Source organism: Zalophus californianus, chromosome 10 (genome assembly GCF_009762305.2).
Source record: "Zalophus californianus isolate mZalCal1 chromosome 10, mZalCal1.pri.v2, whole genome shotgun sequence".
NCBI lineage: Eukaryota > Metazoa > Chordata > Mammalia > Carnivora > Otariidae > Zalophus > Zalophus californianus.
The window spans coordinates 3,625,942-3,642,152 of NC_045604.1; the positions used below are offsets into that span (position 1 = coordinate 3,625,942).

The following is a 16,211-nucleotide window of genomic DNA, read 5'->3' on the forward strand; positions in this document are numbered from 1 at the left end:
AAGAAAAAGTTAATGTTCTGTCATAACCAGTGGTGACTTCCTGAAGGACCCACGCCTTAACATTAGACTCAGAAGCCCCTGAGGGCAGACAATGGTCTCAACAGTGAGGAAGCATTCTGTTTAGGGAGACAACCCTTCATCCAACAATCTGGGTATGCCAGAGTTTTCCAAGATTCCTGTTTTGAACTTGCCTGGATGTTGGTGGGATCTTTGTAGGATTCATCGCAGGCTATGGGCAGCATCTCACTGATCCATTCCTCCAGGTCCTCAAGGTCATGGTGGAATTTTTTGAGGTCAGCATAGTCACCAAGTTTTGCACGCTCAGCAATCAGCAGTTCTTTTAGAGCGTTCCATCTGGAGGAGGAAGCTAGATCACTCTCTGCCCTCAACCCTTCCACCAAGGTTTGATGCCATGTCTGCAATCTTCTCATTTGCCAACTTGTCCCTTCTCCTCTCGTTATTTATGGATTTATATGTTATACGTAACAAAGCTATATATTATTTAGCTATACATTATATGTTATAATATTACAAATAATGTTCATATACATATTATATTACATGTATATTATATCTAATATTACATATTATACTAATAGATTTAGTTGTTGCATTGTCTTGTTATTTTCAAATATAAAATACAGTGGTTAAGTCAGTAATAATTAAGTTGTATTCCACGCCTTTCATTCTGTGAGTCTAGATCAGAAATGTTTCCAAGTGTCAACATAGTTTTAGGGATTTAGAAATGAAAAGAACTCAGAGTGTGACCCCCATCCTCCATGCTAGCAAAGAGGTCACTCTGCTGCATCTTCCTTAGCTCACAAAACACCTGCTCAGGCCTGACCTGTCTAGCACCCGTTGGAACCGAGCAGCAATCTCCTCCTTGGCATAGTGGTCATCAGCTATGAGCCGCTCCGCAACATGGTCTAACTCAGTGATCTTATTTTCCTAGATAGAGGAAAAGAAAAAAGCCCAGATGCCTGGAGATTAGGCCTTCAGTGCAATCCCAGACTCTCTCCTAGAAAAGAACAGAGACACCCTTTGTGGCTTCACAAAGGGGAACAAAACCAGGGCCAGAGGGTAAATGCCACGAAAGTGGCTTTTAATTCAACAGGAGGAGAAACATTAATAATGACACTAAGATGGGCTCCTGTGGTATGGACTCCTGTGGTACTGAGCTCCTGTGGTATGGACTCCTGTGGTACTGAGCTCCTGTGGTACTGACTCCTGTGGTATGGACTCCCGTGGTACTGAGCTCCTGTGGTATGGACTCCTGTGGTACTGAGTTCCTGTGGTACTGAGCTCCTGTGGATGGACTCCTGTGGTACTGAGCTCCTGTGGTATGGACTCCTGTGGTACTAAGCTCCTGTGGTACTGAGCTCCCTAAAAAACAGACTCCTCCCTTGGCCATGGCAGAGGGTGACTCCTGCATTGGGTGGGATGTTGGCATAGGCAGTATATAAAGTCACTTCCAATTCTAAAAGGTAGGTTGTTAAAGGCTGGGCTTGCAGTAAGTCAGTCCAATGCCACGAGTGACTTGAGGAAGGCTAAGCCACCGTATCAACTGCCCTGTCTAACTCCGAGTTTTCTGTAAGAAGCAAATGGGAATTAAAACACTTGTAAATCACAAAACTATATACATGTATAGAATCTCTGTTATTATTACTAATATTTATTATTGGAACTCCTATATTAGTTGTTATTACCTGGGCAGTGATTGCTTTGTCCAAATCGTCCCGTTTCTTCATCAAGGCCACTAGAGTATCTAAGGAACTGTGGCCCTCTGACCTCAGGAAATTCTCACGCGCCAGCATCCAGCTCTCAGCCTGATCACAATTCCCGTGGAACAACTATGGGGAATGAAGGCAGAGGTTATATCCAATCCAGGGGACAGAGGAAATGATCCATCCCTTTCCTACAACACTGATATAAGGGACCCCATAAGGGTTGCTTATGTTCTTCCAAGAAACATTCATACCATGAATCTTAGCTATTCTGGTGCTTTTACTCTTCCCTGAAAACATATTTTATGTTTTCGTTTAAACTATACTCCATTCCCAGGGTGTGTTTCCCATATGCTGCACCTGGCAGATGCTGGCTGGTTATTTTCTTAGGACCCTCATAACCACCACCCTCAGGGTCACCAGTGATCCACTCATCCCTTCCCTCACTGCCACTAATCACTCCCTCTTGTTTAGCCTCAAAACTTTCATATGTTTTATTAACAATCACCTGTGCTAGAATGGTCTGTCTACATGTTTAATTTCACTACTTCAGAAAAGAGACGTTATCTTACTAATCTTTGTGTTTCCAGGGCTCCACACCCAGCATGTTCTCAACAAGAATCAATCAACCAAACTCTCAATCAATAAATACATTATAATCACCTGCATCTCGTGCCAAGAGCTGATCCCCACTTTGTTTGGCTCTTCTAACAGGAATACGAGCGGAGAACACCACAATGAGAGCGCAATGGCAGAGAGCCAAGAAATGCCCTCGTGCCTACGGGATGGCAAGCCCAGTGAAATGAGCACCTGCAGGAACTGTGCAAACTTGCACAGAAGGAACAGACTGAGCCTAACTAATCCTTTTTAACAGGGTCAAGTGTGCTTTACCTGCAACTCCAGACACTGATCCAGCATCCTCTTGCGTTGTTTCCATGCTTTCTCCAAGTCATCTTTCTTTAGCCTGACCGCTTCAAGCTTTTCTTCAATTTCAGGACTGGAATGGTGCCCACTGCTTATAAGTTCTGCACCAAAGTCTTCTAAGGCCTGGAAGGTGGGAGCTTCAGCCTCCATGTCAGCCCGATGCTCCTGTGTTGGAAATAGGAAGAGGCTGGGGGCACCAATGGCATCTCAACAATGTCATAAAACGAGGGAAGTTTGGGAAGTCATGTGATCAGTGGCTGTGGATTTTGTAACCATACCTGGTGTCGCTCCAGCAGGATCTCCGTGCCAGTTAAATCCTCAGCCAGCTCCTCTGATGATACCATGCCACCAATGCTACTGATCCAGTTCTCTAGGTCCCTAGAGAAATAGACATATTGGGATTGATAAGAAAACATTGCAGCTTGCAACAGGGCTATCTGTCCTTGGCTATTTCTAGATTAACACCTTCCATTTGACTTTATATGCTTCACAGATCTTGGGTTTGTTGTTCACACTGGTTTTTGTTTGTTTGTTTGTTTTAAAAAGGAAATTCATTATTGTAAATTCATTACACATGAATCTGCTTGTGTATAAAGAATGAAAATAATCTTTAAAAAGGAAATAGATCAAAATATAAAATTATAGAGATGAAGACAGACAGACACTTTCTAGAATTTGGTCACAGTGCTTAAGAAAAATTCCAAGTAAAAGGAAAATACAGGAAAAAGACAAGTGTGATAAAGATGATTTACTAGGGAGCAAGATGGCGGAGGAGTAGGAGACCTGGATTTCATCTGGTCTCAGGAATTCAGCTGCATAGGGATCAAACCATTCTGAACACCTACGACCTCAACAGGAGATCGAAGAAGAGAGTAGCAACAACTCTCTGAACAGAAAAGCGACCACTTACTGGAAGGTAGGACGTGCGGAGAAGTGAATCCGAGGCGATATTCGGGAGGATAGACGGCGGGGGAGGGGGCCTCCATCAGCCGCTCCCGGCAAATGATAGAGCCGTGGAGCACAAAATCGGATATTTTAGAAGTTGGCTCCGCTGAGGGACGTCGCTCCAGTGGCTAAGCGGGGGGTGGAACCCTCGCGGGACAGTGTGGTCTCAGGACCCTCGGGGTCACAGAAAGACCGGGGGTGCCTGAGTGCGGCAGAGCTCCCAGGGATCGGAGCGGGGAAGCCGGCTGCAGAGACGGAGCCGAGGCGCGGGCTCTCAGCTCGGGGTGGCCATAAACTGTGATCAGTGACAGTCGGGCCACTGCTCCTCCAGCAGAGACCCAGCGGGCGGCAGAGCCGGGGAGACTCCCCTTCCTTCCCGGGGAGGAGCGGCGCGGGAGCGCACCGCAGGGAACTGCTGCATTTGGAGACTCCACACGGGGTCGGGTGCCAGAGATAGAAACGCTCGGTCACAGGCCGGGTGAGCGCGGAGTGCGGCCGGAGACCGGGGAGACGGGAGTGACTGCTTTTCTCTGGGGGCGCACTGAGGAGCGGGGCCCCGAGTTCTCAGCTCCTCCGGGTGGAGATTGGGAGGCCACCATTTTGGCCCTGGTCCTCCAAGGCTGTACGGAGAGCTTGCAGGGAACAAAAGCTCCTGAGATCAAACCCGAGCAGCTTGCTTAGCCCGGACCAACAAGGGCGGGGCAATTCAGCCTCCGGCAAAGACATTTGAGAAGCACGGCAACAGGCCCCTCCCCCAGAAGATCAGCACGAACAGCCAGCAAGCCAAGGCCAAGTTTACCGATCAAGGAGAACGGGAGAACTCCAGCGCTAGCGGAATACTGCACATAGAATTCATGGCTTTTTTTTTTACCATGATTCATTAGTTCATCAAAGTTAATTTTTTTAACTGTTTTTTTTTTTAATTTTTCTTTTTCCCTTTTTCAACCAACATCTTATCAATCCCTTTTTTAAAACAAACATTTTTTATTTTTCATTTTTAGAGTCATATTTTATCCCTTCATAGTAGTTACCCTTATTTTTGCCATATATATATAAGTTGTTCTCTCTTTAAATTTTGAGATACAGTTTCTTCTAACAGATCAAAATATACCCTAAATCGCTAGTGTATGGCTTTGTTCTAGTCTCCTGCCTGATCACATTCTCTCCCTTTTTTTTTAAAATCTTCTTCTTTCTTTTTTCAAACAACTTCTTATCTTAAATTCCTTTTATAAAATCTTTTATAATTTTCATCTTTACAGTCATCTTCCATCCCTGCATTGTATCAACCCTTATTTTGTACATATATGTCTTTCTTCCTTTAAAATTTTAGGAGGCACTGTTTGCTAACAGACCAAAATATGCCCAAAATCTAGTGTGTGGCACTGATCTATGCACTGGCCTGATCATATTTGATCATATTCTGCTTTTTTGTATTGTTCTGTTTTTGTTTTTCTCTTTTTTTTCTTTTTTTTCCTCTTTCTTTTTTCTTTCTTTCCCTTTCTTTTCCCCTGGTTTCAGGTCTTTTATGATTTGTTTAGAGTATATTTGCTGGGGACGTTGTTAACCTGTTAGTATGTTGTTCTCTCATTCATCTATTCTCCTCTGGACAAAATGACAAGATGAAAAAAATCACCTCAGCAAAAAGAACAAGAGGTAGTACCGTCAGCCAGGGACCTACTCAATACGGACATAAGTACGATGTCGGACCTAGAGTTCAGAATCATGACTTTAAAGATACTAGCTGGGCTTGAAAAAAGCGTGGAAGTTATTAGAGAAACCCTTTCTGGAGAAATAAAAGAACTAAAATCTAACCAAGTCAAAATCAAAAAGGCTATTAATGAGGTGCAATCAAAAATGGGGGCACTAACTGCTAGGATAAATGAGGCAGGAGAGAGAATCAGCGAATAGAAGACCAAATGATGGAAAATAAAGAGGCTGAGAAAAAGAGAGAGAAACAACTACAGGATCACGAGGGCAGAATTTGAGAGATAAGCGATACCATAAGACGAAACAACATTAGAATAATTGGGATCCCAAAAGAAGAAGAAAGAGAGAGAGGGGCAGAAGGTATATTGGAGCACATTATAGCAGAAAACTTCCCTAATGTGAGGAAGGAAACAGGCATCAAAATCCAGGAGGCACATGGAACCCCTCTCAAAATCAATAATAATAGGTCAACACCCCAACATCGAATAGTAAAACTTACGAGTCTCAGAGACAAAGAAAAAATCCTGAAAGCAGCTCGGGAGAAGAGATATGTAACCTATAATGGTAGAAACATTAGATTGGCAACAGACCTATCCACAGAGACCTGCCAGGCCAGAAAGGACTGGCATGATATCTTCAGAGCACTAAATGAGAAAAATATGCAGTCAAGAATACTATATCCAGGTAGGCTGTCATTGAAAATAGAAGGAGAGATAAAAACCTTCCAGAACAAACAAAAACTAAAGGAATTTGCAAACACGAAACCAGCCCTCCAAGAAATACTGAAAGGGGTCCTCTAAGCAAAGAGAGAGCCTAAAAGCAGCATAGACCAGAAAGGAACACAGACAATATACAGTCACAGTCACCTTACAGGCAATACAATGGCACTAAATTCATACGTTTCAATAGTTACCCTGAATGTAAATGGGCTCAATGCCCCAATCAAAAGACACAGGCTATCAGATTGGATTAAAAAACAAGACCCACTGATATGCTGTCTGCAAGAGACTCATTTTAGACCCAAAGACACCCCCACATTGAAAGTGAGGGGGTGGAAAACCATTTACCATGCTAATGGACACCAAAAGAAAGCTGGGGCGGCAATCCTTATAACAGACAAATTAGATTTTAAAACAAAGACTGTAATAAGAGATGAGGAAGGACACTATATCCTACTTAAAGGGTCTATCCAACAAGAAGATCTAACAATTGTAAATATCTATGCCCCTAACATGGGAGCAGCCAATTATATAAGGCAATTAATAACAAAAGTGAAGAAACACATTGACAACAATACCATAATAGTGGGGGACTTTAACAACCCCCTGACTGAAATGGACAGATCATCTAAGCAAAAGATCAACAAGGAAATAAAGACTTTAAATGACACATGGGACCAAATGGACTTCACAGACATATTCAGAACATTCCATCCCAAAACAACGGAATACACATTCTTCTCTAGTGCCCATGGAACATTCTCCAGAACTGATCACATCCTAGGTCACAAATCAGGTCTCAACCGGTACCAAAAGATTGGGATGATTCCCTGCATATTTTCAGACCAAAATGCTTTGAAACTAGAACTCAATCACAAGAGGGAAGTCAGAAAGAACTCAAATACATGGAGGCTAAAGAGCATCCTACTAAAGAATGAATGGGTCAACCAGGAAATTAAAGAAGAAGTAAAAAAATTCATCGAAACCAATGAAAATGAAAACATAAGTATTAAAAATCTTTGGGATGCAACAAAGGCAGTCCTGAGAGGAAAGTATATAGCAATACAAGCCTTTCTCAAGAAACAAGAAAAGTCTCAAATAGACAACATAACCCTACACCTAAAGGAGCTGGAGAAAGAACAGCAAATAAAGCCAAAACCCAGCAGGAGAAGAGAAATAATAAAGATCAGAGCAGAAATCAATGAACTAGAAACCAAAAGAACAGTAGAACAGATCAACGAAACTAGGACCTGGTTCTTTGAAAGAATTAATAAGATTGGGGATAAACCCCTGGCCAGACTTATCCAAAAGAAAAGAGAAATGCCCCAAATCAACAAAATCATGAATGAAAGAGGAGAGATCACAACCAACACCAAAGAAATACAAACAATTATAAGAACATATTATGAGCAACTCTATGCCAGCAAATTAGATAACCTGGAAGAAATGGGTGCATTCCTAGAGATGTATCAACTACCAAAACTGAACCAGGAAGAAATAGAAAACCTGAACAGACCTATAACCACTAAGGAAATTGAAGCAGTCATCCAAAATCTCCCAACAAACAAAAGCCCAGGGCCAGATGGCTTCCCAGGGGAATTCTATCAGGCATTTAAAGAAGAATTAATACCTATTCTCCTGAAACTGTTCCAAAAAATAGAAATGGGAGGAGTACTTCCAAACTCATTTTATGAGGCCACCATTACCTTGATCCCAAAACCAGACAAAGACCCCATCCAAAAGGAGAATTACAGACCAATATCCTTGATGAACATGGATGCAAAAATTCTCACCAAAATACTAGCCAATAGGATCCAACAGTACATTAAAAGGATGATTCACCACGACCAAGTGGGATTTATCCCTGGGCTGCAAGGCTGGTTCAACATCCGCAAATCAATCAACGTGATACAATACATTAACAAAAGAAAGAACAAGAATCATATGATCCTCTCCATAGATGCAGAAAAAGCATTTGACAAAGTACAGCATCCTTTCTTGATCAAAACTCTTCAGAGTATAGGGATAGAGGGTACATACCTCAATATCATAAAAGCCATCTATGAAAAACCTACAGCGAATATCATTCTCAATGGGGAAAAGCTGAGAGCTTTTCCCCTAAGGTCAGGAACACGGCAGGGATATCCACTATCACCACTGCTATTCAACATAGTATTAGAAGTCCTAGCCACAGCAATCAGACAACAGAAAGAAATCAAAGGCATCCAAATTGGCAAAGAGAGAGTCAAACTCTCACTCTTTGCAGATGATATGATACTGTATGTGGAAAACCCAAAAGACTCCACCCCAAAACTGCTAGAACTCATACAGGAATTCAGTAAAGTAGCAGGATATAAAATCAGTGCACAGAAATCAGTGGCATTCCTATACACCAACAACAAGACAGAAGAGAGACAAATCAAGGAATCGATCCCATTCACAATGGCACCCAAAACCATAAGATACCTAGGAATAAATTGAACTAAAGAGGCAAAGGATCTGTACTCAGAAAACTATAAAATACTCATGAAAGAAATTGAAGAAGACACAAAGAAATGGAAAAACGTCCCATGCTCATGGATTGGGAGAACCAACATTGTGAAGATGTCAGTGCTACCTAGAGCAATCTACACATTCAATGCAATCCCCATCAAGATACCATCCCTTTTTTTCAAAGAAATGGAACAAATAATCCTAAAATTTGTATGGAACTAGAAGAGACCCCGAATAGCCAGAGGAATATTGAAAAAGAAAAGCAAAGCTGGCGGCATCACAATTCTGGACTTCCGGCTCTATTACAAAGCTGTCATCATCAAGACAGTATGGTACTGGCACAAAAACAGACACATAGATCAATGGAACAGAATCGAGAGCCCAGAAATGGACCCTCAACTCTATGGTCAACTTATCTTTGACAAAGCAGGAAAGAATGTCCAATGGCAAAAAGACAGCCTCTTCAACAAATGGTGTTGGGAAAATTGGACAGCCACATGCACAAGAATGAAACTGGACCCTTTCCTTACACCACACACAAAAATAGACTCCAAATGGTTGAAAGACCTAAACGTGAGACAGGAGTCCATCCAAATCCTAAAGGAGAACACAGGTAGCAACCTCTTCGACCTCAGCCGCAGCAACTTCTTCCTAGAAACATCGCCAAAGTCAAGGGAAGCGAGGGCAAAAATGAACTATTGGGATTTCATCAAGATAAAAAGCTTTTGCACAGCAAAAGAAACAGTCCACAAAACCAAAAGACAACCGACAGCATAGGAGAAAATATTTGCAAATGACATATCAGATAAAGGGCTAGTATCCAAAATCTATAAAGAACTTATCAAACTCAACACCCAAAGAACAAATAATCCAATCAAGAAATGGGCAGAAGACATGAACAGACATGTTTCCAAAGAAGACATCCAAATGGCCAACAGACACATGAAAAAGTGCTCAACATCGCTCGGCATCAGGGAAATCCAAATCAAAACCTCCATGAGATACCACCTCACACCAGTCAGAATGGCTAAAATTAACAAGTCAGGAAACGACAGATGTTGGCGGGGTTGTGGAGAAAGGGGAACCCTCCTTCACTGTTGGTGGGAATGCAAGCTGGTGCAACCCCTCTGGAAAACAGTATGGAGGTTCCTCAAACAGTTGAAAATAGAGCTACCATACGATCCAGCAATTGCACTACTGGATATTTACCCCAAAGATACAAATGTAGGGATCCGAAGGGGTACGTGCACCTCAATGTTTATAGCAGCAATATCCACAATGGCCAAACTGTGGAAAGAGCCAAGATGTCCATTGACAGATGAATGGATAAAGAAGAAGTGGTATATATACACAATGGAATATTATGCAGCCATCAAAAGGAATGAGATCTTGCCATTTGCAACGATGTGGATGGAACTGGAGGGTGTTATGCTGAGTGACATAAGTCAATCAGGGAAAGACACGTATCATATGACCTCACTGATATGAGGAATTCTTAATCTCAGGAAACAAACTGAGGGTGCTGGAGTGGTTGGGGGTGGGAGGGATGGGGTGGCTGGGTGATAGACATTGGGGAGGGTATGTGCTCTGGTGAGCGCTGTGAATTGTGCAAGACTGTTGAATCTCAGATCTGTACTTCTGAAACAAATAATGCAACATATGTTAAGAAAAAAGAAAAAGAAGAAGATAGCAGGAGGGGAAGAATGAAGGGGAGTAAGTCGGAGGGGGAGACGAACCAGGAGAGATGATGGACTCTGAAAAACAAACTGAGGGTTCTAGAGGGGAGGAGGGTAGGGGGATGGGTTAGCCTGGTGATGGGTATTAAAGAGGGCACGTTCTGCGTGGAGTACTGGGTGTTATGCACAAACAATGAATCATGGAACACTACATCAAAAACTAATGATGTAATATATGGTGATTAACATAACAATAAAAAAATTTAAAAAAAGATGATTTACTAGAAACCAATTGGAAATGTTTTCTTTTTTTATTTTGCTAAGCTTTTATTTTTTTCAATATTTTATTCAAATTCTAGTTAGTTAACATTAGAAGGGGTACCTGCGCTCCAATGTTTAGAGCAGCATTATCAACAATAGCCAAACTATGGAGAGAGCCCAAATGTTCATTGACTAATGAATGGATAAAGAAGATGGGATGTATATACAATGGAATATTACTCAGCCATCAAAAAGAATGAAATCTTGCCATTCACAATAACGTGGCTGGAGCTAGAGTGTATTATGCTAAGTGAAATAACCCAGAAAAAAACAGATACTGTATGATTTCACTCATATGTGGAATTTAAGAAACAAAACAAATGAACATTGGGAGAGGGGGCAGATGAAGAAAAAAAGAGAGAGGGAAGCAAACCATAAAAGACTCATAACTATAAAGAAAAAACTGAGTGTTGATGGAGGGAGGTGGGTGGGGGATGGACTAGATGGAGGATGGGCAATAAGGAGGGCACTAGTGCTGAACACTGGGTCTTATATCTAAGTGATGAATCACTGAATTCTGTTGTTTACACTGTTTGACTTAATAATGACAATCCCTTATGTTTGAAAATGTCTTCACATATATTATCTCTTTCAGTTCTTGTCATAATCCTGTATAGAATTCTGGGAACTCTTTTGTTTTCTGTTTGGAGATGAAAAGGTCAGCCTAGAGAATGTAAGTGGCTTGCCCATGTAATATAAGTAAAAACAGACATCTGGAAAGAACCTGGACACTCAAATCCTGGACCAATCCATATTCCATTACTCTTAATGATTCTTGTACATAAAGAGTAGATTCTTGGGTTTAAGGATTTATTTTATATGGAATCTCAGGGAAGGTATGTCTTCATTCTTTTATTCCCAGCATGCGTGTGTGCACGCACACACACACACACACATTCACGCATATACACACACATTCACTCAAACACACGCACATTCACGCATGCACACATATTCATGCAAGTACACACATTCATGCATGTACACACATTCACACATGCACACACACATACATTCACACATGTACACACACACACACACACACACACTCTCTCTCTCTCCATACCATTGATGAGACCAGGGCCCACTTCTGACTGTTAGCAGTCAAGGGGTATGACAAGGAAAGCTAAGGTCCGTGTCCCAGGGGGTAAATGTCAAGTAACAATGTACTCATTTGCAATTCTGTGTGATGCCCAAATGAAGCATCACAGAGACTTTTCTCTTGTTGGAGAAACAACAAACATCCAATCTAGGGCAGAAGGGTCTTTTCTTTTGAAAACTCATGTATTCACTAATTCAAACACCTAAGTTTCATTGGTTGCTTACTAAATATGTAACATAGCAAAAGAGGAGTTAATACTTTAGATTAAAAAAAAAAATCAAATGGAACACGAGAGGCTAATACCTATTTCAAAAACAGCCTGAACCAACAGACACATGAAAAAGTGCTCAACATCGCTCAGCATCAGGGAAATCCAAATCAAAACGTCAATGAGATACCACCTCACACCGGTCAGAATGGCTAAAATTAACAAGTCAGGAAACGACAGATGTTGGCGGGGATGCGGAGAAAGGGGAACCCTCCTACACTGTTGGTGGGAATGCAAGCTGGTGCAGCCACTCTGGAAAACAGTATGGAGGTTCCTCAAACAGTTGAAAATAGAGCAACCCTATGACCCAGCAATTGCACTACTGAGTATTTACCCCAGAGATACAAATGTAGGGATCCGAAGGGGTACGTGCACCCCGATGTTTATAGCAGCAATGTCCACAATAGCCAAACTGTGGAAAGAGCCAAGATGTCCATCGACAGATGAATGGATAAAGAAGAGGTGGTATATATACACACAGTGGAATATTATGCAGCCACCAAAAGGAATGAGATCTTGCCATTTGCAATGATGTGGATGGAACTGGAGGGTGTTATGCTGAGCGAAATAAGTCAATCAGAGAAAGACATGTATCCTATGACCTCACTGATATGAAGAATTCTTAATCTCAGGAAACAAACTGAGGGTTGCTGGAGTGGTGGGGGGTGGGAGGGACGGGGTGGCTGGGTGATAGACATTGGGTAGGGTATGTGCTGTGGTGAGCACTGTGAGTTGTACAAGACTGTTGAATCACAGATCTGTACCTCTGAAACAAATAATACATTATACGTTAAAAAAAGAAGAAGAAGAAGAAGATAACAGGAAGGGAAAAATAAAGGGGGGAAATCGGAGGGGGAGACAAACCATGAGAGACGATGGACTCTGAGAAACAAACTGAGGGTTCTAGAGGGGAGGGGGTGGGGGGATGGGTTAGCCTGGTGATGGGTATTGAGGAGGGCACGTTCTGCGTGGAGCACTGGGTGTTATGCACAAACAATGAATCATGGAACACTACACCAAAAACGAATGACGTAATGTATGGTGGTTAACATCATAAAAAAAGCAGCCTGAAAAGCAAAAAGGTCATAAAACGGTCATAAAGCAGTAAAAGCCGGTGTCACAGTTACTCGGAAGGGGGGAGTATTACTTCTGCATATTGATTTCATAAAGGGAAGAAGGCAGCATTTGACTTGGACTCTGAAATCAGAGCGGACTCTGTACGTACAGAGAGCTATGAGCAGATATGATTTGGGAGGCGGCTGTGGATGCTATTTATTTATATCGTACGAAAAACTATAGCTTTCCAGAGACGCCAAAGTGGGGAGGGGGCTGCCAAGAGCAACCGCAATTATTTACCAAAGGCCCTTTTCTTTTTTTTTTTCCAAAAGTATTACATTGTGAAGCACTGCTTCCTGGATCCTCAATTCCAAATGCTCCTCCCAGCAGATGGAGGTGATGGGGCAGAACGTGGCGATTGTTTCACAGATGAAGTGTCTGCTTGCTCCACTGTGATAATGTGTAGACTCTCTGGGAAGGCAGCGGAAGTCCTCTGGGATTTTATCTCCACATGTGTAAGCTTATGCCCCAGCCCTTGTCTTGAGCCCTCTGACATGCAAACCCGTGCTCTTGCTGCCCCACACTTCCTGAACATACCACACCTTTCTTACCCTTGGACCTGTGTGTGCTAGTTCCATGCATTTGTTAGGATGCATATCAGGGCTGTATTGTGTTCGACCATGGTTATGTGCGCTCTTCTCTTTCCACTAGAAAGAAAAGTCTGTATTCTACAACTCCCGACATAGCACCCTGTGTATGGTGCATGCTCTAGGCTGACTTGATTGGCCTAGACGGTGTCACATTCGTTCAAACTTGGGTATTCTATGGCTTAAACCCCTGAGCCTGAGCTTTTTGTATCTCGCTAGAGGTACAACCTGGATGTGGACATACCCTCCAAACCAGCAGTGAAGAGCACCTCTACTCAGGCTGCTCCTAGAAGGTCTATGCAGGGGCCAGACGTGGAAATTGTCCACCCCACCTGGCGGAGCCTGCCTTTGGAGCTTTACCTGGCTTGCATAAGGAACATGTAGAATTTCTGGGCCTCATTTAAGTTCTCCTTCCGATCCTCCGAGGACTTGAGCAGGTTGTCCCACGCCTCCTTCAGCTCCATCCCCTGCCTCCACAGGTCATCAGCGGCATCTGGGTGGGACTTACTGAGCCGCTCTGCTGTCTCCCCCAGCATGGTCACCTGGGGAGGTGCAAGAGTTCTGAAAATCAGCCAAGTAGAGCCATACCTGAATCTTAGCAAAATACCACTTCTGAGCCCTGCAATTCTCACTCCTCAAATAGACGTCAGGGAGGTACGAGAGTATCTTCCTTCTTTATAAAATAATGCCAACCCTTTTGGTACCCATGATAACTCCCTGAAGTAGTCAAACTTGCCATTGCCATACTTCTTTAAAAGATAAGAGGGTGTCGGGCAGATGGTTAAGTGACTCTGCTGATTAGTGGCAGCATCGATTATGAGCCCAAGGGTCCTGAGTTTTAATGTGAAGATCTTTTCAATATAGACAATTTCTGTGCTCTTTTCACTCTGCATGATAAGGCCAAACTTCATGATGCCTCTGATTTATCCCAGAGTGTATCTGGCAAGTTCCAGAGCTTACTTGTAGGCCGAGTAGGATTAAGTGTTTTCAGTTCCTTATGAAGGAAACTGTAACACGCCTGGCCTGGGCCATCCTGGGGGTGGCCAGTCCCTCCTGGTCTGAGGCTGCAGGCCTTCTGTATGGTCTAGGCAGTTGGAAGCCACTGAAGAGGTACTTGGACAGTAGAGGTCATTTCAGGATGTTTTCCCTCCATGTTAGAGGTCCTGGCCATGTCCTTTTGGTGCCCTCAGGGACAGGTGCAAGAGCAAGTATGGAGTAAGAGAAGGAGAAATGTGAGAGTAAGGGACTGGGGAATAGAAGCAAAGAAGAGGGGGGCGGAGCAAGATGGCGGAGGAGTAGGAGACCTAGATTTTGTCTGGTCTCAGGAATACAGCTGAATAGGGATCAAACCATTCTGAACACCTACGAACTCAACAGGAGATCGAACAGGAGAGTAGCAACAACTCTCTGAACAGAGAAGCGACCACTTACTGGAAGGTAGGACGTGCGGAGAAGTGAATCCGAGGCGATATTCGGGAGGATAGACGGCGGGGGAGGGGCCTCCGTCGGCCGCTTCTGGCAAGTGCTAGAGCCGCGGAGCACAAAATCGGACCTTTTAAAAGTTGGCTCGGCGGAGGGACGTCGCTGCAGTGGCTAAGCGGGGGGTGGAATCCTCCCGGGACAGTGTGGTCTCAGGACCCTCGGGGTCACAGAGAGACCGGGGGTGCCTGAGTGCGGCAGAGCTCCCAGGGATCGGAGCAGGGAAGCCGGCTGCAGAGACGGAGCAGAGTCGCGGGCTCTCAGCTCGGGGTTGCCACAAACTGTGATCTGCGGCCCAGTCGGGGCACGGCTCCCCCAGCAGGGACCCAACAAGCAGCAGATCCGGGGAGACTCCCCTTCCTTCCCGGGGAGGAGCGGTGCGGGAACACACTGCAGGGATCTGCTGGGTTTGGAGACTCCGAGCGGGGTCGGGTGCCAGAGATAGAAACGCTCGGTCACAGGCCAGGTGAGCACGGAGTGCGGCCAGAGACCGGGGACACGGGAGTGACTGCTTTTCTCTGGGTGCGCACTGAGGAGTGGGGCCCCGAGTTCTCGGCTCCTCCGGGCAGAGACTGGGAGGCCGCCATTTTCGCCCTGGTCCTCCAAAGCTGTACCGAGAGCTTGCAGGGAACAAAAGCTCCTGAGAGCAAACTGGAGCAGCTTCCTTAGCCCGGACCGACAAGGGCGGGGCAATTCCGCCTCCGGCAAAGACATTTGGAAACCACAGCAACAGGCCCCTCCCCCAGAAGATCAGCACAAACAGCCAGCAAGCCAAGACCAAGTTGATCGATCAAGGAGAATAGGAGAACTCCAGCGCTAGGGGAATACTGCACATAGATTCATGCCTTCTTTTTTTTTTTTTTTTTTTTTTTTTTTTTTTTTTTACCATGATTCATTATTTCATCAAAGTTAATTTTTGTTGACTTTTTTTATTTTTCTTTTTCCCTTTTTCAACCAACATCTTATAAATCCCTTTTTTTAAAAAAAAAAAACATTTTTTATTTTTTTTTCATTTTTAGAGTCATATTTTATCCCTTCATAGTAGTTATCCTTGTTTTTGGCATATATATATAAGTTGTTCTCTCTTTAAAATTTTGAGGTACAGTTTCTTCTAACAGATCAAAATATACCCTAAACCACTAGTGTATGG

The 16,211-nt window shown here is 43.5% G+C and overlaps 1 protein-coding gene across 3 annotated transcripts in view; it reads right to left on the reverse strand.

The window, feature by feature from the left end:
- SPTA1 (spectrin alpha, erythrocytic 1) overlaps nt 1-16,211 on the reverse strand; it is an 81,624-nt gene that overhangs the window by 22,251 nt on the left and 43,162 nt on the right. For all 3 annotated transcript variants that reach the window (XM_027612018.2, XM_027612017.2, XM_027612016.2), the window contains exons 26-31: nt 13,943-14,124; nt 2,927-3,026; nt 2,616-2,813; nt 1,707-1,850; nt 845-948; nt 192-354 (exon numbers count right to left, since the gene is read on the reverse strand). In XM_027612018.2, coding sequence (XP_027467819.2) covers nt 192-354; nt 845-948; nt 1,707-1,850; nt 2,616-2,813; nt 2,927-3,026; nt 13,943-14,124 — 891 coding nt within the window. The remainder of the gene's footprint in view (nt 1-191; nt 355-844; nt 949-1,706; nt 1,851-2,615; nt 2,814-2,926; nt 3,027-13,942; nt 14,125-16,211) is intronic.